Raw genomic sequence first — 26,345 nt, 5'->3', positions numbered from 1 at the left:
ACAGGGAGAGAGGGAGACGCAGATAGAGACATCTTTCATCTGCTGGCTCACTCCTCAGATGGACAAAATGGCTAGAGTTGGACCAGAACAAAGCCAAAGTAGCTATACAAAGAAGTAGGGAGAAAAAGTTCCAAGAGAAGGAATAATGCTCACTCATGCTATTGCAGCACTTCATGATATTATGCAACAAGGAAATAGGCAACATCCTGTTTCCTTAAAATTCATAAGCCTATTCATGCTCAGAATTCTCTTTTCTCAATTTTCTTATCTCAGTTCAAGTCTGGAACTCGCAATCATTAGTAACATAGTGTCAGTGTAAATCCTTAAGGACAAAGGAAAATAATCCAGGCAAGGCTTGCTTGAATACTTGATATGTATTCCCTTAAGGCAATCTTCATATCAAGGGTCTGTGAAGCTGTGATTCCAAATTCAACCACATCAAAGACAATGAGAGTCCAACTCATTCTTACTCAAATTTGCTGTAATTCTGACTAACATTTCTTGGCTGAAGAAAATTATCTTTTTTTCTAGCACTTGCATTTCTCAGGCTTTGGTGTTTGTATTTCTTTAAATCAAAAGCAGTGAAATCAACCTAGTAGCATCTACACTAATTGTTCTGTGACCTATGAGGGCTAATAAGGAATAGGAAGTAATACACAATTTACACAGTCTGAGACCATGAGAATATTTTCGCTGATCTGTTTAATCTCTAGGTAAGTATACCTTAGAAAAATATCCAAGGACTGCATCTCTGTTCATAATTAAGAGCTTCAGCGATGGGTTTTTACCACCAGATATGAGTCTGCCTAGTCTTTAGATTCTCTGTCATCAGAATCAAATTAAAGTGATAGTAGAGTAAGATAAACACGTTATTTTATTGAATGACTTATGGTTAAACTAATGAAAGCAAAACCCACAATGATGGATTAAGAAACACAATGCATGATTTTTAAGTGCACACCTTAACACAACTCATAAAAATCTAATAGCAGGTGCTAATCCATGAATCTGTACTGTTTCAATGTTGCCTCATTTCTATTCTGTTATTTGCATATGGATTTAACTCACAAAGAATATTCACATAAGTATCTCATTATCACAACCTAATTAGGGGTCATTTTACAGATAAGAATGCCAGTGCTAAGCGAAGTGACATGTTTTCCTCAGCCTCTCACAGCTATTATTGCAGCAGAGCCTGAACATGTTCCAAATCAGACTGCTCTCAGTAAGCCTTTGGAACACAACTGTAGCTCATTTCCACAGAGAGCTGTTTGTGCCTGAGTAATTAAATCAGGAAGTTTCCTTAAAACCACAGTATTTTAGAGAACCTCTCTTTTAGAGTGAGTGTTTTGTTTCATAACAGCAACAGAGAGTTCATGGCATTATAAGACCTCGAGTGTTTAATATTTTGGTAGAAACAAATAAGATTCATCCTTTTATAAAAATACATTCCTTTTATTATTGTGAGTTGCAGCCTTTCCACACTCAGGAAAGCAGGTCAGCAGGCTAAAAAAGTTTGTAGTTTTTGGTGAGTCTTCCAAGTCTGTGACAAGCAGGAGCTCATCACCCTCACTGAAATGCCTGCTCTACACTAGCAGTTCCGGGGAAACCTCATCTTGTGGACTTTGGCCATCTTTCATGATTCTATTTGCCTGAAATAACTTCAATTAGGGCATTTGATGTTTCAAGCTGTCCTATACAATCAAGCTGCATATAAAATTTGGAGGGCAGATTTACCCCAGCAATTTATGCATGGATGATCTTACATTAAATTCCAAGCTGCACTAATTGGTGAAGAGGTCACTGGTTCAGACAGGGTCCCTACAGACAGGGGGCTTTCTGCAGGAAGTCCTGAATCATTGCTCTAATCCAGCCACTGCTCGGCACTCATAGGCAGCAGCACGCCTCCCACAACTGCTTCCCAAACTGTCTGTGATCCCTGCGTTTACACTGAACTTTGTTACAAAGAAAATGCTGTCTGCCTAGTTTCAAAGCATATAAGGCAAGTTCTGTTCTTCCAACCAGTTTTTTGTTTTTCAGATAAAAAGACTCCAATATAAATGAAAGTGGGATTCAGTGCCACCAAATCAGTGTAAATTAAAACATTCAGAACGTCAGGGTTAAAGAAAAGCCAAAAAACTAATAAAATACTTGGAAATATGTCATAAGGGAGCTACACTTATTCAGTTGTACTGATGCTATTATGGGCACTAAATTGCACCCATAAATACATTAAAAAGAATGTGATCAAATGGTTTTTCAAGCAAGAAGCACAACAAGCATTTCTAAGCCACTGACAATTATAGCTAACTCCAGAAGTGAAGATCAATGTTTAAAACTGCAAAAAAAAAGACACTTACCATCTGAGAATGACTTCTAGGGCATCCATTGATGTCTTCAACTTTTTCATTTGCTAAAACCCAAACACAAAAGAGAGAGAGAGAGAAAGAGAAATACTTAAGCAATTAAATGAAACAGAAAAAAAAAAGCTTTAAAAAAGAAAAAAAAAAGCAGGAAAAAATGTTGCTGTAACATTTACTCTTTCTCACAAGCTGTATGTAACAGGACACACTTGTTAGCAGCCTCCAAACTCCATGTGTACAAGTCAGGCAAAAGGAAAAAAAGAGTGAGAAGGAAGTTGCTGCTAATTCTTTCGCTTGTGCCAAATGACTGCTGACATGAAACCTTTCACAATTGTCCCTGCTGGATCAGGATACAGTTTCAGGGAATCTCAGAGTTTAAGAGTCACTCCAGCTAAGGAAACGCACACATGGGAGACATATGGTTTAATGAAGCATTCATTTCTGACAATTCAGTGTATATAAAGATAAAGCTCTCGTTGGTTAAAAGTATGACCAATCTGCCTTTTTCAAACAGCTTCCCATAAGCAAGTTTAACTTAGAAGCGAGGCACATTCATGTCTAATACACATGGAACAGTTGAGCATGCATTCAACTCAGCTTGCATTTTACCACACGGGGTGGGAGCAGACTGCCCTGCTTGCCCTTAGAGGACAGGTCTTACCAATGATCTGGATGATCTCTGCTAGCAGGACCCCATCTGCAATGTCCTGTTGCAAATCCTTGATGAGCCGCTTGTGGCCGGACTTTGCTAGGTAGTGGTTGGCCCAGTCAGTGTAAATCTGTTGAAAAGAAGGAGGGAGTAAGTGAAGTGGGGTGAGGGAAAGAGACAATAAAAGCTGAAGACAAATGTTGGTTTCAAAGGGAAGGCTACTCTGGATCACATTCCAGTTGAAGAAGTCACAGCTCCAAAGGAAATGGCTGTGCAATGTTTTTGAAGCAGCTTTCTCCCACTTATCTCTTGTTTCAAAAGGGGATGATTCACTCTTTCAAAATCAAGGACCAGTCATTTGTGACAAAGCAAAACTCCCATCTCTGATGACTACTGAGGAAATCAGCCTTGCAAATCAGTTTGGTTTCTCTTTCCCTGTTCCTTCTCTGAGAAAAAAATGCCTACCTATCCAAGTAAAAGGAAGCCACCTGAACTGATTGGTAAAGGGACTGTTTATCTGAAGACTTGAAAGAAAGCTTTATTGAATTTATTGCAGAAGATACTGTATCTAACAATATTTTGGCAACACTGTATGAACTAATTACAAACGGCTTCCTGTCTAAGATATGTTGTTTGGACTGTCATGTCTGATTTAAGCCTCGTGAAATGTGTTTCTACTAGAGAACAGAGGCAGCATATAGATATTACCCAGAAATCATGACACAGAGCTGAGAAGTGGGTTGAAAGCCACAGGATGGTAGCCTGACCTCTCACAGAGAGCTTTCCATAGCAGAACAGCCTAAATGTTTCAATGATTTCACAGAAATGTATCTCACCTTTTTTTAAAAAAAAGGTTAGGGGGCAGCAAACAACATGATATTAGACATAGCAAATATAAAGGAAAAATAAACATGAATACATTTGAATTTCATGGATGCCTCATGTGGTATATTGGTAAGTTTATTACAAGGCAGACTATGATGACATAACAGAAAAAAAAAAGAAAAATGTGGAATGAAAATAAAAAGAGGAATGAATGACTCAGAAATATACAACAAGCAAACAATCAAAAAGCCTTTAAGAAACACTTAAACTAGAACTGACTGCAAATATAATGCAACCTGACAATAAGCAGTGAATGTACAAGGGCCTTTGCCACAGAGGGTAAGAGACACAGAAAAGCAGAGATGCAAAGCAGTTCAGGACACAATCCTAAAACAGTAACTGAGGCAGCATGCCTAGAATTAGGCCAAAATGAGCACTGGATGCCAAGGAAACTGTAAGGCAGAATATTTTTTTTTCTAAAAAGTTTTATTTTCATTTTTATTTGAAAGGCAGGAGATAAGTGGGCAGACACAGGTGGAGAAAATATTTTTAACTTTTTGAGAACAGCTTTAAATGTACTAAACAAAGAGCATAGAGTTGTACAGAGTTCATACATGTGCCTCATGCAGTTTCTCCCACTATTCAAACCTTATTTCCGTATGTTTTTCACAATCACTGAACAATTCTACCTTCTCCTCTTATTTTAGACAAATTTCCCCCATCCCTCCATCCGCTAGTAGCCAATATCCCTTGCTCTTACTGAGGCTGGTTGGTTTCTAGGTCCAATATGTGAGGGAGAACAAGTGGTATCTGTTTTGCGTATCTCACTTATTTAACTTAACGTGATGTCATCTAGTTCCATCGTTTTGCTGCGAATGACAGGATTGCATTGTATATACACTGCGTTTTTCTGCTGGTTCATTTCCTAAATGTCAGCAGAGGTAAAGATGGAACTAACCATGTGCAATGCTTTCCCATTTTGGTGGCAGTGCCCCATGTAATTGACCAAGCCTCCCAAAGTATGCCTTAGCAGGAGGGTGGACTGGGAACAGAATAACCAATACTCCAACCAATTACTGTGGTACATAAGACAGATGTCCCAGGTGTTTACCTGATCACTACACCAAATCCCTACCCGTCACTTTCTTTGTGACAAAACAAACACACACATTTTGAATAGATGAGTAAATAATTCAGAAGTATAGAAATGAAAATGTGAAAAGATGGCAAACTTTCAACTATTGCCATATTTAAATAACTTGGCCTGAATGGTTCTAGAAATGAGATGCCTACATTACATAACACAATACTGTACCCCGTTTTATATACATCACCAACAATGGGATTTTTAAAACAAATATTCTTCAGTTTTACCTATAATTATTTAAACTTATTATGCAATACCGTAACTGAATAAAATTGCACACATTTATCATATTTTTAATTGATTTCCTTATGTCAAAGGCAGAGGACATGGGGAAGAAGAGAGAGGAAGTCAGAGAGGGAGAGAAGATCGATCTCTCTCCCTCTCCCCTGTCTAAATCCAACCTTCAGGTAAAATAAATCTTCATAAAAATCACATTTGTGTTAAATCTACAGTTGTAAGAGGCACCTACATAGAGTGTCATAGACAATCATATGGTGGCTTTTTAAAGAGGGCTGAAGCCTAGAAGCAGGATGGCTGGTTTTGTTTTTTTTCTGGATAGATTTCAGGCATAAACATTCTGAAATTATAATACAAGAGAAAAAAGAGAACTTCCAGACAAAGATGGACTTGCAATGAAATTGTTTAGTGTTTCTTGACAATAGGATGCTGGACTCTCTGCCATTGTCCATGCCCGCAATGACGGACATATGACTGTGTATGAAGAACTATATTTTAGTAATGATATAGAGGAACTAGGTGGGGGGGGAGGGATTTGGGGAGGGGATAGGGAAATGCCAGGAGCCTATGGAACTGTATCATAAAATGATAATAATAATAATAAAATGGAAAAAAAGAGAAAAAGACAATGCTCCTTTCCGCACAAAATATAACATCCCATGCATACCAATTAGCAATTAATTTTCCTGAAAGATAAATAATGAAGATATCAAATTGCAAAAGAGAAATAGAAACAACAGCAAAATGAAATTTCCTTTGCCCCTAGGAATTTGCCCACAATCCCTAGGTCAAAGACATGAAAGTGTGAAAAAAAATTACCTGCATAACTGTTTCCGGAATAGTACAAATATGTGATTTCTTAGATGGACACTCTCTTATTTGATGATCAATTTCCTCAATTACGTTTTTACTATATTTATAAATTTACAAGATTTTTTAAAGAGTTTATACTGGATACAGTTTAAAATACTGAATACTCTCTCATCATTTATACATAATTCAAATACCAAAATAGGTTGTTTGGCATTCTAAAGAAAACTTTGGATTGAGTCTAATTTGTTACTTCCAGAGCCAGCATCGCAGAGGCCAGACACGAAGTGATTGAGTTCTGGGGTCAGATGTGACTGTGACACAGACAATCACTCCTACTGCAACCCTGGACAAGCGAACTAACCCTCCCAAGCCTCAGATTCCTTAACTGTGAATAAGCAAAAAAAAAAAAAAAAAACTAACATCTACATCATAAGACTAATGCAAGCCTGGGTAAGACAGTACTTAGCCCACCACACAGTCAGTTTTGAAATGTCTACTATTTTTATTATCGTTACAGTACCTAATGTTACTTTACCATGTTGGTTTCCTAAAGTAAAAATAAAAAAAAAAATCTTATTACAGTTGTTGTTTCACAGAAACTAAAACAGAACAAAGGATATAGGATCTTTTACTACTTCCTCACGACAACTCCTATGGCCGGTATCTCTCACCCTATATTTACTCTGTTGCTGCATGGACTTGTCTTTAGAAAGACGGCAAATTTTACACCAAATACTGAAGTAGCAAATGGAATGAAATGTACTAAAAATAAAAATGAGAGGGGCTAGCACTGTGGCACAGTCACTAGCAGCACTGATGTCCCATGTTGGCGTGTGAGTCCTAGTTGTCCAGTTCTGACTCAGTGCCCTGCTAAGAATACCTGGGAAAGCAGCAGATGATTGTCCCACTCACTGGACTCCTGGCACCACGTGGGAGACCCAGCCGGAGCCCCAGGCTCCTACCTCCAGCCTTAGTCCCAGCAATACAGTGCATGTATTGAAGACTTTGAAATCCATTTATCATATGTCCCCTGCTTGAAAGCCTTCTCATTAGAGAAACAGCAGAATCTCTCTTTTTCTCCTTTTCTGTCACTCTGTGTTTCAGATAAACACATAAATGCAATCTTAAGCAATGAAATTGTGAATATTTTCATTTTCCTAAAGCACGTCATCAGAACTTCAAATAAAAGTGAAAATAAAAGTTAAAAACATAGGAGGTGAGCCTGGTGTGGTAGCCTAATGGCTAAAGTTATCACCTTGCATGCGCCAGGATTCCATTGGGGGCTAGTTTGTATCCTGGCTGCCCCACTTCCCTTCCAGCTCCCTGCTTGTGGCCTGGGAAAGCAGTGAAGGACAGCCCAAAGCTTTGGGACCCTACTCCCATGTGGAAGACCTGGAGGAAGCTCCTGGCTCCTGGCTCCTGGCAGTGGATTGGCTCAATTTCAGCCACTGCGGCTACTTGGGGAGTGGACCAGCAGATGGAGACTGTCTCTGTCTCTCCTTCTCTCTGTAAATCTGACTTTCCAGTATAAATAAATAAATCCTTAAGAAACTGTATAGGAGGCAACATATACACAATACATTGATTTTGAGATTGAACCTATCACAGTAAAACACCATCAGAGATATACTGTGATTCTGTGCCTAGACCTAAATTTTTTTGCAACTGTTTTTTACTTCCTACAATATAACAATTGTGCTTTTATTTCAGCATGCTGCCTCAAAGTGTTCTACATTTATTTTAGTGTTTCATGTATTTCTAAGATTAACTTATTACTTAACTATATGAAAATACCTATGACTACTTATGTTATTTCATACCTTACACTGAGGTGCATATGTTTCAACAGAAGATAAAATTTCATTTTTAATGTATTATAAATAACCTAAGAAAAGGAAATAATAGAGAAAAAGGTTTTTTAGTCAAAGTAACTACTGCTTTCAACATAAAGTCATTGATCTGTTGCATGATTATAAAATATACATGCAATCAATAAGCCAAATTACTTGAGCCAGCTTTCAGCACGTATTTTTCCCATATTCTCTTTCTTCCAATGTTCAAGAGATAACATTATGCTGCTGGAAAGACTGCTCCATGGTATAATTACATTTTTAAATCTGTAAATTCAAATCAGCTTTTTAATTACACACCAGAAGGAAATCATGTGAAAAAAACACGAATGTTTTATTTGTTTGTTTTGTTTGTTTGTGTGTGTGTATATAGTCATCTACATGACACGTTTTATCTGTATATATAGTCATATCTACATATATAGGTTTATGAGGTATCAAATGATGTTATAATCTACAAATGCAATCTGGAATAATTAAAACTACATACACATCCATTAAATCAAATTTTAATCATTGTAGTAAGAACATTTTAAATTTACTCTTAGCTATTTTGAAACATACTACATACTGTTAATTATGTTCACCTCATTGCAAATTCCAACAAACTATTTCTCTGGTCTCACTGAGGCTTGTTGTTAACCATTTGACCATCATCTCCCCTTTCACTCTGCTTCCTTTCATGGCAATCACCATTCCATTCTGTTTCTACAAGTTCAATTGTTTTAGGTTGTACATAGGCCGAAATATCATGTTATTTGTGTTTCTGTGCTGGGTTCACTTAAACTAGCATACTTCTATCAATGTTAGTATCAATGATATCTTTATCCCTGAAGGTTTTATAATATTCTACCATGCACACGTATATCACTTTGGCTTTATCTAGTCATCTCCTAATCAACAAAGTTCGATTCCCTAACTTAATTATGATGAGTGGCACTAACGGATATGGGAATACAATATCTCTTCGACATGCTGGTTTCAAATCTTTCATTAAATTCCCAGAAGCAGAATGTCTGGCTCATACATTAAATTTTAATTTTTTGATTGTTTTCCATAATGGCTGTAATGATTTACACGTCTACCAACAGTGTACACGGGTTTTCCCTTTTCTCAACATCACTGCCAACATTTCTTATCTTTCTTATTCATCATCATCTTCCTAGCTTGTGTGAGCTGATTATGCTGAGAAAATCAAGGACTTCAACGGATACGACTGTATGTAAGAGTATCAAAGGACTAAGCGCATGTAGTCAAACTGTAAATGGTAGCTTAAGGAAGAACGTCCCATGATTGAAGCATTTTCCCCACAAAAGGGAAGACTAGCAGTGGAATTGAATAGGTAGCAAACGGCAGTCAGATCCAATCAAAGGCCATCTCTCTGGGCTGTTTTGCAGAAGCATGTGATGTGCAAAGGCAATCACACAACATAACATCTACCGTGCAGTGTAAGGAAGTTTATATATATTTATATTCCTCTGAAAGTATATATACATATATTCCACTGAAAGTCAGACAGAATCATTACAAGAAGCAGTGATCTTAAAGAGTAATTGGAAACAGGAAAGGTAGAGTGTCTAGATATAATATAGAAAATGTGAGTAATGGTCACAGTGAGGCCTACAAACATCACAGAATTTCAGCATCTGTCAGACAGCATGGAACATCAGAGAGAGATGTGCCACGTTTGCTACCATGATATTAAGCAACCATGTACAATAATTCACTTTTTTTGTCTCAGGAACACAAAATCTCAGGAAGGAAAAATGCACAGGAGAAGGGGAAGAGTCTGGAATTGAGTAGGCCTTTTTCTCAAAGAGTGAGTTTTAAATCAAAACTGACTTAATAAAGGCTTGTGATGTATACTTACTCAATACAACCCTTTAAAAATCTGCAGTGTTGTACATTGTTTCTTATTCAAATACTGAAGATTGGTAAGCAATACTGAGAGAAGACAGCTGAAATGTTACTGAGTGTGATTAAGACATAATACAAGCTACTCCCAGTTCATCTGAAAAGCTGATCACAGGCTAGATCTTCAATTATTGTTACAGACCTGATAAAACTGGAGCCCAATTTCATGGTTCTTACAGACGTTTATGGCTTGGATATGGCACATCCTCTAATCCCTGGCTCCAGGGGACATATGTTGGAAACTTGATCCTCAGTGTGGTGAAGTTGAAGTGGTGTGATGTCTAGGATATAAATCCTAGGAGACATCCCCGGGCGTGTTTAAGCTGTGCTCTCAGAGAGGATTTAGGTAGTTATTCTGGAAATGCTGAGTTCTCTGGGGAAAGTCATTAATATGGAACCAACTAGGTCACTCCCTAGCCTCTCCAGCTTCCTTCATGGCGACCTGATCTGTTCTGTCACTGTGACACTGTCTGCCGTGAGGTGATGCAGCCAGTGTGGGTCGTAATCAGTCTTTATCACACTGTTTGGATTTGCAGCCTCCAAAGCTGTGAACTCAATGAACTTCTATTCATTATAACTACTTAACGTCAGGTAACTCAGTAAGGTAAAGGGAAGCTGACTCTAAGCAAGTTTTTTGGAAATGTCAATATTGAGTTTCATGACATAATGATGATATGAATTCATTAAAAACATTGGTATCATTATCATCACAATATATATGGAAAAGCCCAATTAAGCAGTTCATTTCAGCCATTTATCAGTTTTTACATCAGGGTTAGTTCTGGTTATTTATAAAGTTTCTAAAAGCTTTCAAGTTTCAGAGTTGTTGTAAAAATAACTAATAATGAGTCAACAACCAAATTTCAGAGGATAGTTTATGAAACCAAGTAAATCCTGAAGTAAATACAAATTCAAGTTGGCTTATTCTCCTTTTATCATCTTTTCTTGCAGTCTTTAACCTACTTCTGCTAATTCTATTTCCTTAACACCTCTTGACCCTTCTGCTCCATTACTGCTATAATTGCCCTGAATCAGTGTCTCATCATCTCTCACCCAAACTGTTCTAAGAGTTTCAGAAATGTTTTCATAGTATAGGCAGGAAGGGCTCTAAGTTACTCTATACACTAGTGATCGCTTTCAATAGCAAATTTGATCAAGCTGTTTATCTTCCTACTATTAAAAAAATCATAATACTCTGTTAACTTCTGAAAAAAAGTTTTCAAATAAAGCCAATTTATTTCATTTCAAAAACATAATTGGTTTAAGGAAACAAATGACAAAAGTAGGAAGCATACCTATGAAAGATTATGAAAGAATTACTTATTACTGAGGAACATTATCAAATATGAGCTTTGCAAAGCAGAAACATTAAATGCAAAACATACAGTGATACTGAAATTACAAAGGAACAGTGGTATAATTAGCAATGCAGAGACAAGTAGGTAGATGGATGATTGCGTCGTGCAGAAGTTAATTTTCTGCTTGTGAAATCCCACACCCATACCAAAGTTCCCATTTCAAGTCATGGCTACTCTACTTCTGATGCAGTTTCTTACAAATGAGCATCATGAGAGGCTCCAGGAGACTCCACATGAAGTTCTGGGCTCCTGGTTTGGGTCTGGTCCAGTTTGGGCTATTGCAGGCACTTGAGGATTGAACAAAAAGATGGAAACTCTCTGCTCAATCTATCTCTTTGCCTTTCAAAATAAATGAAAATAGATTTTTTGGGGGTGTACAGGGGATATAAAACAGTCAAAGGTCAAGCAAAAAGAAATAATATGTAACGCTTCAAGTGTTGCGTTGAGATTTGTAGCTGAGCAGCCGGGGCTATTATACAGCGCTTGTGATGCCAGCCTTCCACCTCAAAGTTTCAGTTCCAGCACTGACTGCTCAGCATCCATTACAGACCACAGCTGATGCTTCTGGAGAGGCAGCAGAAGAGGCACTAGTGAGTCACGTGGGAGATCTCCATAAAGTTCCAGGTTCCTAGCTTTGATCTGACCCAACCCTGACCTTGGCAGTTTGGGGAGAAAATCAGTAGTAGGAAAATTTGCTTGTTTCTCCATCTCCATGACTATTCTGTTCAAATCAATGAATATCTAAAAAACATAGTTGAGGCTACAGTTTATTCTTTTTTATGTTTATGTAGCAAACATGCTGTTTTTTTTTTCTATCCTCAATCTCAGGCATAACCAGAAGGATGGTTTATAAGAAAGACTAAAGGAATGGATATTATTGACGTGGTTTCCATGTTCTAAATATTTTCCCGGCCTGTAATTTCTGGAAAACTCCCCTGGGTGCAACAAGAACAATACAGCAGAATTCAAACTCCATCTTTCATGATCACAACATATGAACATGGAAAGCAGATGAAGGAATCAAACACAAATTAGCAAATGATAAAAAGAGATCAAACCCACAGGAGCCTGTAGAACACTGTAAATGTGCTTTTATGCAACAACCCAGAAAAGCTCAGAAAACATGAACATTAGATCAAACAGATGGTGCGATGAATCAGATTCAACAGTTTTGTAACTACCTGCCTCTCCATCTCTCCTGTCCCACCAAGAACCAGGAAATTTAACCCTGGGGAAACTCTACACTTACCTTTGCAAGTCATTAGGAAGACTGAAAGCATGGGAATGAAAACAGAAGAACCGTTTCAAACTTTGGCTACAGATGTTGAGAATCCAGCAACTGACTGACCTTACAGACACCCTCTCCTTCAGGAAAACAGGATTCTATCCATCTCTCCTCCAACGTTAGAGACAGAAAATTGGAAAGTCCTTTTCTTTTTTTTCTTCAACAATTTTTATCCCTAAGATCAACAGACATCTGTGTTCACGATACCCAGTGAATCAACCAGCTGGCCAGCAGATGGCCTATAATGAATCACAGAAAACACACATGCAAAATCACACACACTTGCACACACTCACACGCACACAGCTTCCAATCACTTTTTGTTACCTAACACTTGACACACACAGACCTGAGGACTACCACATATTTGATGAAATTCTCTAAAACAAATATGCTGAAGTTAACAGACAAAAGGAAGTCAGGTTAAAAAACAGACATATCTAGAGACAGAAGAGTTTCAAAAATATGACAATACTCTAAGCTAAAAGGAAGATGTTTCAGGGCCCGGCGCTGTGGCCTAGCGGCTAGAGTCCTCGCCTTGAAAGCCCCGGGATCCCATATGGGCGCCGGTTCTAATCCCAGCAGCTCCACTTCCCATCCAGCTCCCTGCTTGTGGCCTGGGAAAGCAGTTGAGGACGGCCCAATGCATTGGGACACTGCACCCGTGTGGGAGACCCAGAAGAGGTTCCAGGTTCCCGGCTTCGGATCGGCGTGCATCGGCCCGTTGCGGCTCACTTGGGGAGTGAATCATCGGATGGAAGATCTTCCTCTCTGTCTCTCCTCTGTGTATATCTGGCTGTAATAAAAAAATGAATAAATCTTATAAAAAAAAAAAAAAAAAAGGAAGATGTTTCAGCCATTAAGGAAAAAAAAACAGTACACCCATACACACGGCATACAGATATACATCCACATCTACATATCTGGCAATCTAGAGAATGTGGATTTGCAAATATTATATGGTAGCTAAAAAATTTTAAGTTAAAGAGTGCATGATCAAATATATAATATTCAAGGAACACAGATAAAAGTACAAAGAGATGATTAGGAAGAGAAACAATATAGGCATTCATTGGTAATTAATTTAGTAGAGTATTTCCTAGAAAGAACTGAAAAATCAAACAAAAAATTATCAAAGTATTCAGCCCATTTATGAATATCAAAATCTGTCATCAATAATCAGAGATAAGGGGAAAATCCCAAAGATTTAAGAAAGGTGAGAGCAAAGAAATGGAAAGTGTATAAGCCACCTTCAAATGCTCAGGGATTACACAAAATTAAAAATCTCTAGAGCAATATTGTATTAGAAGATATGGGTAAATCCCAACAGATTCTAAAATAAAGTGATTTCAATCTCAAATTCTATACTTAGACAAACTACCAAGCTAGCAGGATGACAAAGTAATGATATCTAATATAAAAACTTTTCAATGAAAAAACTTAATTATCTTCTATTTTCATAAGAAAGCTATCTGAAGCAAAAACAATGGAACAGATGAACAGAGGGGGGGAAAAGACAATTCCAGGTGGCTGATGAGGAAAGTCCAGTGTCTTTGCTCGCAGAGCAGAAGTGTTACCATCTTGGAAGTGACCAAAAGAAATTATCAGAATTGACACCACAGAAATAATGGAACATACCTGAAACATGTGCCTATGAGGAAAATTATATTGGAATACACTTAGAAAAGGCAGCCAGAGTTTCCAGATAAATTATGCAGATAAAAGAAAGCAATTATTTAATTCGGGGTTGGGGGGGACAATCATGAACTTTTTGAAAAAAGGGTTTATGATCACAATACAGTACCTGACTCTGGGAGTGAATAGCATTTCCATGTCAATAATGAAAATAATGACTATAGATAAAGACTGAGTATTAGTAAGTACATGTAGCAGTAGGACAAGAGGAAAGGGGAATAAAAAGGATATAAATTTGATGTTAGTAGTGAAGATTAAAACATCCATACTCCATATGAAATCACTTGGGTTCTATCCTGATTTTAGGCTTCTGCTAACACACAACTGGGAAGCACCCGATGGAAGTCCAAGTCCAGCCATTAATCCCTGCTACAGACGAGAGAGACCTGAACTGCGCTTCAGGCTCCTGGCTTAACAACTAAAACGATAATAATGGTATTCAAGCAGCCTAGTTGAGATAAGGAGGTATGCGGGTTCAGAAGAGGCATATTTATGCAGTATAATCTGCAAGTCAGAAATAAAATAGATTCATCTCAGCGTGGGAAAAGTCTGAATTTCTCCCTTAGGTTATCTCAATGTTGATGTCTCCCACTTAGTAGATATTTAAATGAACATTGCATTGGGAGGGGTTTGGTCTATCAGTGGGTACACTCACACCTCACAGCAGAATGCCTGGTTTCAGGGTTTTATTCACAGTTCCAGCTTTCTCCTAACCGGTAACCTCAGAAGCACTCAATTACGGCTCCACCAGTTGAGTCTTTATCACCCCAACGGCGACCTAGATCGGCTTCTCAGCTCCCTGCTTCAACCTGACCCAAGTCCAACTATTGCAAGCATTTTGTGGGGAAAAAAGAAAAAAGACGAAGAACACAGCAGATGAGAGCTTATTCTGTTTCTTTCAGTCTCTCTCTCTCTTTCCACCTCTACCCCTCATCTCATCCCTCTGCCTTCCCTCCCCAAAAGGGGGGACATGGTTAATAGCTTATAGAATCATCAATATATATTAGTCACAAACATGACATCTCCAGAACTATATCACATATGTGAACTTTGAGAGGCTAATATAGATAAAATGCCACTATTTTCATATTGTAAGAAAACACATTTCCTTTTTTTAAAAAAGCAATGGTTTTATTTCAGCTGCAAGGAATAAAACTCCTCAATCATTGAAATATTGAAAGTATGTCATATATTACTAATGATGTATTCCACTTGAGATTTTACCAGTCTTTTAGAAAGACACATTTACATGTACAAGTATCACTTTCCATTTTTACTACATTTAATTCTTCAAGTCCCCAGAGATCTATTTGCTATTTAAGAGAACACACTTATTTTAATCATAAATGGAACAAATGACAGCATCCTAAATGTGCATCCTACCCTTTCCAGTCACAGCTTTGTGGTATACAGACATCAAATGTGCACATTAACGGAAATTTCAGATTCTACTCAAACTGACATTATATCCATATTCTCGTTATAGCTGCATGTTTGTATTTAAACTTACAGCCATGACACAAGAGCTGGAAATCCAGGAACATCTCTCTATTTTCATATTGGGGATAGGGAATTTTAAATGAACAGAATTAGACATAATGTAAAGTGATAAGGAAACAAGAATAGGCTTTACCATGTTAAAAACAACATGTTCTATATTTTTACCAAATATAGCTTCATTTTTTAGATTTATTTATTTTTATTGGAAAGGCAGATCAGATTTTATAGAGAAAAGGAGAGGCTGGTTCACTCCCCAAATGGCCTCAAAGGCTCAAGCTGACTCAATCCAAAGCTTGGAGCCAGAAGCTAAGAGCTTCTTCTGGGTCTTTAATGGGTACAGTGTTCCAAGCCTTTGGGCCATTCCCAGGCCCAAAGGTAGCCTGATGCTCACCTAGCATGTGTTAGGATGCTAAATGGGCACCAGTTTGTGCCCCAGTGGTCTCACTTCCCATCCAGCTTCCTGTTTGTGGCCTGGGAAAGCAATGCAGGATGGCCCAAGGCCTTGGGACCCTGCATCCATGTGGAAGACCCAAAGAGGCTCCTGGCTCTGGGCTTCGGATCGGCTCAGCTCCATCCTTGCAGCCACTTGGGGAGTGAACCAGCATAGGGGAAGATCTGTCTCTCCTTTGCTCTGTTAATATCCCTTTTCAATAAAAAAATAAAATGCATAAAAACAGAATAAAAAAGCATTCCTTCCTTTTTTTCCTACGAGAAAAAGGGACACAATTGAGTTCCTTTCACATATTTCCATTTGATATAATACTATGAATATCCATAAATCCAAGGAAAAATTAAGAATTACTCATAGATTGTCAAATAACATGCTGAAAATACGTGTAATAAAGTCATTGATGTACAGAGTTAAAAAAGAATCAATTTGCAAAGTCTTTGCAATCCAAAGTCTCTAGGCTTCTGATGTGGGTTATTGCACACACAAGCTAATCAACAGTCAAGAACTGACTAATGGAAACACGTGTCATAGACTGGTGGTTCTCCACGTGTGGCCTCTGGACTCAAACTGACAGAACCACTCTGGAACTTGCTACAAAAGCAAATGATTAGGCCCCATCTCAGTCCTGCTGGTACAGGGCCTCAAGGGACAAGGTTGAGCATGTTAAGGTTTTGATGGGCCTCTGGGTGACTTTAACTCTTTCAAATATTTGAGAACCACCGACAAAGATGACTGTCATACAGAATTAGGAAATGTAATTATAACACTGCAAACTGTCTTTCAAGTTAAGCATATGATGTTTCAATGTAAGAGAAAGATAAAATATCCATTGCTTATGTCTTATTTTCTTACATATGAATCCTATCTTGCTGCCACTAACATACAGCTTGTTAGCAGTTAATGCTATTTGTAAACCATTCATTCTTAAGTATTAAACCCGCTAAACTATTAGTAATAAAGGCAGGTAACTGTGTCAAAGTTGTCCAAAGGTAGAAAATGTATGTGTGTAAACAGGTATAACACATGACCGAAGACTAGCTTACAATATTTTAGGTTAAAAATAAAACTTGGAAGCTGAGAGAAAAATGCCCCGCATAGCCTGCTAAAATATTACAACAAACAGTAGTGGAAATTTAAAAATGCAGCATTGGGGGGGTATTACTATAATAATCAATTGTTGATAAACAGCAGTCATGAAATTTTCAGGAAAACAGCGATTTCTAAAAAATCTTTTCTAAAAAAATTATTCGTTTTCATACTGTTTCCTTCCCCTCTTGTTACTTGAATTGTACACAAACACTGTAAAGTTTGCTCTTCCCAACTAGAGCAAATATGTGAAAAAAATTTTTTCACAATATATGTGAAATTTTTAAAACGTATTAAATTACAACAAATATATACGTAAGTATATTTCGCTCAGTGAAGTGTGTCATCCAGTTGGTATGTGATAAGGACACATTGATCCAGTTTTTATTCCAGTTACAATTACATAATGGCTTTCTGTGGCTGGCTTCTCTGGAGCACCATGCTATAGCAGCGAGTTACCACCGGGTGGCGACAGAGCCCCATGACTGAAAGACCATCAGCCAACAGCAGCTCTTACAGGGCAACTTTGTCACACTGGGAAGCAAATCTGCCTAAATAATGAGACAAGCAAACGAGCAGCAAGACAGCAACAAGGCTTTACAAATTATATCATTAACAGCCACATTAAAAACCTGCAAATTTTATCCTGCAATTCTTTCATAATTCAAATCTCATACAAATACACAACAACTTTAAGTATAATGGAAAACAAAGAGAAAAAACCGAAATAAAAATTTCTCACTAAACGCTTGGATAAATGTTTACATAAAATGTATATAAATATATAATACAAATATAGATAACAAGATTTGAATATTCTACATCAGATAATATTTCAAACCCAATCCACCAAACCAAATTTTAGAGAGTTAGTTTTCTTATAAATCTGCTCTCACGATTTAAGTTGTTCCTCAAGAGAGAAGCAAAAAGTAGCCCAAAACACTCATTCGATATTGAAGGCTACACTTGATCTTAGTCAAAAGGCTGAAAAGGGATTTTACTGAAGGCTAAAGAAGTAACAATTCCTACTAAGTAGCGCTCATTTAATTTTTTGTATTTCCACCCCCCCCCATTTCTCCTCAACCGATACTCTCTTACCCTTTTCCTACACCCACCAATAAAATTAAATTTGTGAAATGTGTCAGAAGTGGAAAAATATCAAACCTGGAGTCATAAATGTTGGGCTTCTTTCCCAGCCCCGATACTACTGGATCGGAGTTTCCTTGTCTTTACTGCAGGGAGTTTAGGCAGATCTACCCTGTCTAACTCACAGACTACTGTGAGGATTCACTGTAATAAAAAACATTTGCAAAGCAACATGTGCCGGATGAATTGGACATGTCAACTCTGGATTACATTGGAAAATTTATTTCCTCAAAACAAGCAAACAGCACTTTCAAATTATGTCAGACTGATGCACATGTCAATACTGTGATCAATGACTTTTTGCTTTTAATTACACTGAGGAGACACAGAAGCAGATTTATTTCAATAGAACGCCTTCATTTCGAGAATACCCTCTGCCCATATTTCACATCTAACCTAATCTATTCCAAGAGCTGTTGTACTTCAGTTACACATATTGAACTGAATCACTGCACATCAAGTATTTAGTTGATGAAGAAGCGACCCACCCTGGGATGTACTCCCAGCTGTCTTGTGACTGCACCCCCCTAAGCCCCACTGCTTAGCAGAGAATCCATGACGTTCTAAGGCCTGTTGGCTGGAAATGTGTGCTCACTATCATAGAGTATCATCTTGCCAACAGCTTTTTCTGAAGGGATTTCATTTCTAGCTCCCCTTTCTCAGCTGTAAGGTTTAGAAATGTGGACTTACACTCAGCGTACAAAGAGCTGAAGCAGTACACACCACAATTCTCAGGCCAGCCCATAAATACTTCATATCCAGTGCTACATCTTCCTTCTCCTCTCCAAACCATAGGTCAGTGGAGGTAAATATCTAAACGTAGCAAAGAAATCACACAATGTTCATCAAACGCCAAACCCCACAATCAGGAAACGCCTTGGACTGTGTAAAGAAATGTATACCATGTAGAGCCATTAGAATATTGGAACTTGTTAAAACACATGGTATTAATTTAAATTACAAAGGCATCCTCCTTCTAGCCAAAGACCCTTCACAAATCAATTCCCCTATGTCCTAGAATCCAATTATGACTCACAGACAACTAAAACTCATTCCCAGTATTCCCATTGCCTCATGGAGAGCATTGCCTAATATTCACACTTCCTGCTGAGGAATCTTTTGTCATTTCTGACTTTGCTTTGCTTGTTAAATCACCGGACAGCCCCTTTAGAGCACCTGGGTCCTTCCTTACCACCTTTCTCTGCTTCGGAGGCTCTGGGCACTCCTCTGCAGCTGCTGCAGTGTTTGCTACTAGTCCTAAGGGGCACGTGTGCACACAGCTTGCACAAACGTTTTTGTTGATATGATCACGCACACAAATATGAACATAGGAAGCAATCATTATTTTATCTAATATGCTAATTTTGCTCTGTAGTCTATTAATGGGTCACCTCATTTGTTTTTCAAAATATTTGAGGTTTATAATAGTAGGTTTATAAGCTTAGTCCTGGAGAGGCAATATTGGTTTACTTGCATTGTTAAAGAAACAAAACTCTTATTTTTACTGTTATGTCTATATCCTTGATACTGAAGATTTATTTATTTACTTTTTTCTTTTTATTGGAAAGCTGGATTTACAGAATGAAGGAGAGACAGAGAGGCAAATCTTCCATTCAATGGTTCACTCCCCAAGTGTTCTCAATGGCTGGAGTTGAGATAATAGGAAGCCAGGAGCCAGGAGTTCCCATGCAGCTGCAGGGTTCCAAGGCTTTGGGCTGTGCTTGACTGTGCTCGAAGGGAAGTGGAGCAGCTGGAACATGAACCAGCACCCATATGGGATCCCAGTATATGCAAGGTGAGAATTTAGCCACTAAGCTAGTGTACCCAAATGCCACATATGTTTTTAAAAATAGGAAGAAATGGGTTGGTGTTGTGACAAAGTAGATTAAGTTGCCTTTAGTGATACTGGTGTTTCATATGGGAGTGCCAGCTTGAGTCCTGCAATCCATCTTCTGATCCAAGTCCTGGCTGGTGTGCTGGGGAAGGCAGCAAACAATAGTTGGAGGACTTGGGACCCTGCACAGATAGAGAGACCTGGGTGGAGGTCCTGGCTAAGAGCCCTGGCCTGGCACAGTCCTTTCTTTGTGGCCACTGGAGTGCTGATGGAAGATCTCTCACTGTTGCTAAAGGCCGATACTATGGTAACAATATAGGGGAAAACAACTGGAGGGGAGGGAGAATGGGGAGGATGAGAGAAAAAAATCCCTGAGTCTATGGAACTTTATTATGAAAAATAAAAAATCATAAATAAATAAATATTTTAAAAATAGAATATGATCAATTTTGAAATACATATTTTAGCTCTGACATTTTTGAGTGTGTATGTAATTCGTGTATGCATCTGTGTGAAATTAAATTCAACAGTATGTAATGTATGTAAAGCCAATTCAAGGAATAATCAATGGTTTTTTAAATCCCAAATTCTGTACCATAAGTTACATGGGTAGAATTCTGGCATACTGGAGGGTTTTTTAAAAAATTTGTTATATTTGCTTTTATAAGAGATTTATTTATTTGGAAAAGCAGAATTAATAAGAGAGAGAAAAGGATATTCCATCTGTTGGCTTACTTCCCAAGTGAATGCAATGACCAAGACAGGGACAGGTTAAAATTCCACGTGTGCCACCTCAGAGGCTTGGCAAGGGCCCAAGCACTCAGACCAGCTTTTGCTTCTTTTACAGGAACATTGGCATGGAGCTGGATCAGAAGGCAGCAGTCATACTGACACTCATATGGTACCAACAAGGCAGGCAGTAGTTTAATCCACAATGCCACATACCAGCCCAAAGTACGTATACTTGCTTTTAACTGCACTGTATGTCCCTTTGACATCCCTTTATTTTATTTTCTATGTGCACCTGTGTACCAGGAAGACATAATTTATGTAATTATTGTATTTAAAAACTGAGACTTGTGACAGGGAAATTATTATGACCCATTGACTATTTAATATTAAGTATCCATGAAGAATTAAAATTATTATATTTGCACAGCAGAATGTAAAATTGTGATGTAAAAAAGTAAACAAACATAAAACAATCTTGAAGTATAAATATTTAAAAATCCTGGAGGGAAAATTAGGAATAGTGGTATATATGGTGAAGAAGGCAGTTCTATTACAGAGTTTTATATATAATTAAAAATGCTGTATTACATTTTAAAAAATTATTTCAAAACAGTATGTCACTGGTAATCTAAGAAAATCAGAAAAAAATCATTTAAAAGGTTTTTTTCTGGTTTTCTAATGCGATTTCAGATTGAATCAAATCAGTAATACAGACACTCATAGTTATTATTCTCATTGAGAGAACTATAAGTAATAAGAAGGGGACTTTGAGGAAAATAGACAAAGGGGAAAAACACACTGCCAATGCTCAATCAAGGCAGAGACTAAGCTGGCCCAGGGGTCTAACAGGGCAAAGCACTTTGCAATGAACCATTGGGGCCAGAAAACCAGACTAACATTCTTGTAAGCTGATAACATTGTGGGCACAAGGAAACTGCAGAAGCTCAAGCAAACACGGATGAAGGATTTTCTCATAGGAGAATGAAGGCCAATGAATAACTAAAAGATCAAGAGGTCAGACCAAGATTAGCATGTTCACAGGAACCTTGGTGACTAGGAGCGGCAATTAGGAGAGAGGAAGGACGCGCTGCACTCCAACAATGCAGGAGTCCCTGTCTCACCATCTCTGTCCCTCTCTCTACTCACAGCTCAGACTCTAAAACCCAGGCAGAGGCAAGTAGAGTGGGTGAATTGTTGCAACCTGTTCTGGGGCAGCAGACCGCTGGAACTGCAGACTGAATTAAGGAGTGCTTATGGCTGACAAAAGTTGTAGCTTCCGCCAAGCCAATGACTAGAAGATCTTGCACTCAAAGTTCATTGACACAAATTGGCAGGCAGAGCTTTGTTCTAATTGTAACTATACTCACTATACAATGAAAGACACCCACCCTCAGTACCACATTATTTCCCATGTCCCAACTACTGTACTGATATTATCTCATTTCTCCTTCGTAGGACGCTGTGAGATACACAATTTTCTGTGAAACAAGTGAAGATCAGGTTACTTTATTAGCTTATCCAAACGCAGTAAGTAGAAGGTAGGTTTGAAACTGCTTCTCTGTCTTTTCACTACCCCTACATTTCAATGCCATCAACTTATCTTCTTAGTGATTATGAAGACTAAAAGCAGTAATTTATACTGTTGGAGCTTATACTGTCTCACATGCCCATAAAACAACTAATTTTATTTAAAAAATATAGTTTCAACTCTATGTTATCTAGTATATTTTGTTTTTTCTACAAGGCTTATGTTAACTCTAGGGTAAAGGAAATCACCTATGAGAAAAATTTAAGACAGTCTCCCCAAGTTTGTTCCAAGTAGCATTTCTTGACACATTGTTTCTGTTTCTAACATACCTGGTATACTTACAGTCACAACTAGTTGGATAGTTAGGTTGTGTCTAATATCGGGTTTGGCAATCATTAAGTGCACTGCCACTCCTTGGCAGATCCACCTTCTAAATAGCCTTACAGTAATAAAAATATCATTTTCATTAACATGGCTGTGGTAATCAAGTTAACTACTTTCTAGATGCTGCTGCCTTAGCTGAATAATATTAATCTCCAAATTAAAATCTGACTAAACATAAAGTAAACACCTTATGAAGCCGGTGGAGAGGTAGGTATTTTGTGTAGCAGTGAAGACACTAACATCTCATATGGGAATGTATGGGTTTAATTCTTTACTCTGGATTTCACCAATGCAGATGTGGGAGGCTGTGGTGATGTTTCAAGTAACTGGGTTCCTGCTAGTCATGTGGATGGTCTGGATTACATTTCTGATTGCTGGCTTTTGTCCTGATTCTCCCCAGCAATAGCAGGCCACAGGGGAGACAGTCGGCAGAGAGGAGGTCTCTCTGGGCATCTCTTTGTTTCCCAAATAAATAAACTGTAATAGTACACTGACAATTGCAAATATATCTAAACATTAATTTCAACTTTTCCACCGGAATATGAGCATTAGAAAGGGTTGCCCCTTCCATGCTCCCTGGAGGAGATGGAAAAAATTTTCTTCAAATACAGGCCCAATATTCTCTACTTTGAAATATTTACAACAATCTATTACCCTTTGTGACCCGCATGTGGACACAAATAACCCATATGAATCTCAGTGGCAACCTCCCTGGGTATATCCACAGTCACAACACAGGTGCAAAATGCTATGCTGTACTTCCATGTTCTACCACATATATCAGTTATATAGGGCAATTAAATGGAATTGGGTTTTGAGTTTCAGGCTCTGTTTTACATATTTTTAATATTTAAAATTCCTAGTTTCCTCATTTCTAATATTAAGCCACTGGTAAAATAAAAGCTGAAATTTTCCAACAGAAGAAAACTACTTGGTTTTGATAAAGTAATTGAGTAAATTAAGTACAATTTTTGGATTGGCATTCTTTACACACATACCAAGTACAGGTGTTAGATTGTTAGTTGCATATACTTGGCTAACACTAAAAGAAACAGTAAAGGTTCTAAAGTTGGAGCCTAGACTACTAACCCAGCCTAACCAATTCAGAAGCTTTAAACAACAGGCCATGCCTGAAATACGTTAGATAGATCTCCCATATTTGTAGTGCCATTTACAAAATGAAACAAAAGCAATTTAATCCTTGATAAAAATCAAGGGTTGTCCACTTCAAATCCCAATCACATAAGCCTCACAATGACAGGTCACCATTCACCGAAGATACTCAGTGAGATTTTTCAATAAACCTGAATAAACAGTGGCCCTTTGAGCAGCACATTCTGGTTGATCTGATCAAATACAAATGCCATCGCAAACAGTGTCCTCGCAGAGTGCCTCACTGACAACACACCTATTCTCCCAAGAAAACAGATGTTAGCTAAATTAGCTATGATTTTTCACGAAAGATACAATGATGATCGTCAGTGGTTGCTAGGGAGCATACTTGAATTTAAGCAATAAGCTGAAATGTAGAAACAGGAATGTACTTTTTTCTTATATATTTTATATGTATATGTACATACATTATGTATATGCAAAGGATTAAAAAGTTGGTAAATACATAAGACTATTAAAAGCATTGAAACTATTGAAAACATACCTTCCCTACTAATCCCATCTCCACAAATGCAGATGCAACACTGTTGTATGAGCAATTTCAGAGATAAGGCAGGTGGTCATTTTCACACCCAGGAAGTCTAATCTAGTAACATGCTCACAGACTTTCTGAAAAGAAGTTCCAAATAAACTGATTCTTACTGCATTTGATATGTCCAATGTTTTAATTCATGTGGACAACTTATCAATAATTAGCAATTATCAATCAGCAACAGAAATTCTTGAGCACACTGTCAGTTTTACCTTAGGTTAATTTATGATTAAGAGCATGCCCTCCATGTATCCATTTCTCTACCAATGACCATCAAATATGCATTCTGTTTGTGGTTTATGTATATGTAGACTCATGTCAAGAAAAATGTAAGATTTTTCATTCTGCCTCTACGTGTTTCTTAAAATGTATTTCGTATGCTATTGTCGAATCTGCTTTCCAGTTTTTACCTGTAAATGAAACACTTGGCAAGTTATACATACTCTCTTTGATAGACAACAAGAAGTTATTTTCCTCACTGTGTCTCTACTGATATGGAGTCCAGTTCTCCAGTGTTGAGTAAGATTGACCACTTAAACAGCTTTGACCAATGTGGCAGGGACGGAGAATATACAGCCCATAGGTTGAATACCACCTGTGAAATCATTTGGTGTGGCCCTGCTAAGGCAACTGCAAGAGGGATTCAGAATTCAATAAATCAATGGCACATGCATTTTCAAGCTGATAATTTTATATGGAATGCAAATGATGTCATGAATATCTAAGTGGCCCTTGGCAAAAAAAAAAGGTTTCCCACCTCTGAAGCAGACCCTGAAAAAGCTCTTCAGCATTAGATCTTTCTTTCTTCAAACCTGACAATCACAAGACCAAGTCAGAGCTATCCCAATGGGTGGGTAATGAAACATTAGAGATGAAAGCTCCAGTCACCCAGCTGTCTCAAATAAGATCACCATAGAATGGCATGCTGACAACCTGGAACATCACCTACCAGATCAGCAGCCAGCCATAAACCTAAGGAAGTGTATGGATCAGGAATGAGCTTCCCTGACAACCCCAGACCAGTTTGTCAACCCACATAGCTGTGAACCAAATACATGGGAGCTGTCAGGAAATGGAGGACTTGTGGGAATTTTTATTTTTTTAAACACAAAACTACCTGATTGAACAGGTATGCATGGGTTAACAGAGACAGTTAGTGTAATAGCTCTGGAATTACTAGTATAAAAGGCCCTGGAACTACTGCCTCTATGATACTGGGCCAAAGGATTTTACTGTAAGGATTACTGGCTAACAGAATCCATAGACAAAATATACCAGCCAATGCACTTTGTAAAAGAAAAGAGTCTTGACCATGGAAAATTGTCAAAGGAGTCACAAAACTACATTTTCTGTTTAATTTAAAGAACTCTAATAATGATATCAGCAAATTCTCTAGGGTTTGGAGAGAAAATAATGTCACAACTAGCAATTCCTTAAGAAAGTACAGATGCCAGCTATAAAGTAAAGGCTTAACACTTGGTTTTCACTAATTCAATCTGGACTCCAGAGTTTGCTTGCTTTACCACTAGAAAACAATGCAGACAACCTTATGAAGATGCATTAGTTGGGTTTTTTTCTAAATTTTTTTTGTCTTTTTTCCATATACAAAAAGGAAACTAATTCTGAGGATCTACTTGGTCACTGCCTTTTAGTTTTAAAAAGTAAGCAAAGCAATCAGAACTTAGGCGATAATTTTTCTAGGTATTCTAAATAGTATGAACTTCATTTGGAGCTATTAACTGAAATTATAGGAAAACTTGAAGAAAAACAGTGTTTATGAAAAAAACCTGAAATTAAGCAGGAAAAGAAAGCTTTCACCATTGTATATCAAGAGGGAGCAGGA

The 26,345-nt window shown here is 37.8% G+C and overlaps 1 protein-coding gene across 3 annotated transcripts in view; it reads right to left on the bottom strand.

Annotated features, from left to right (window-relative positions):
- NAV3 (neuron navigator 3) overlaps window positions 1-26,345 on the bottom strand; it is a 727,630-nt gene that overhangs the window by 230,736 nt on the left and 470,549 nt on the right. For all 3 annotated transcript variants that reach the window (XM_058673421.1, XM_058673422.1, XM_058673423.1), the window contains 2 exons: window positions 3,025-3,142; window positions 2,361-2,413 (listed from right to left, as the gene is read on the bottom strand). In XM_058673421.1, coding sequence (XP_058529404.1) covers window positions 2,361-2,413; window positions 3,025-3,142 — 171 coding nt within the window. The remainder of the gene's footprint in view (window positions 1-2,360; window positions 2,414-3,024; window positions 3,143-26,345) is intronic.

This window comes from Ochotona princeps, chromosome 15 (assembly GCF_030435755.1).
Source record: "Ochotona princeps isolate mOchPri1 chromosome 15, mOchPri1.hap1, whole genome shotgun sequence".
Lineage (NCBI taxonomy): Eukaryota > Metazoa > Chordata > Mammalia > Lagomorpha > Ochotonidae > Ochotona > Ochotona princeps.
This window is presented reverse-complemented; position numbering and strand designations above follow the sequence as displayed.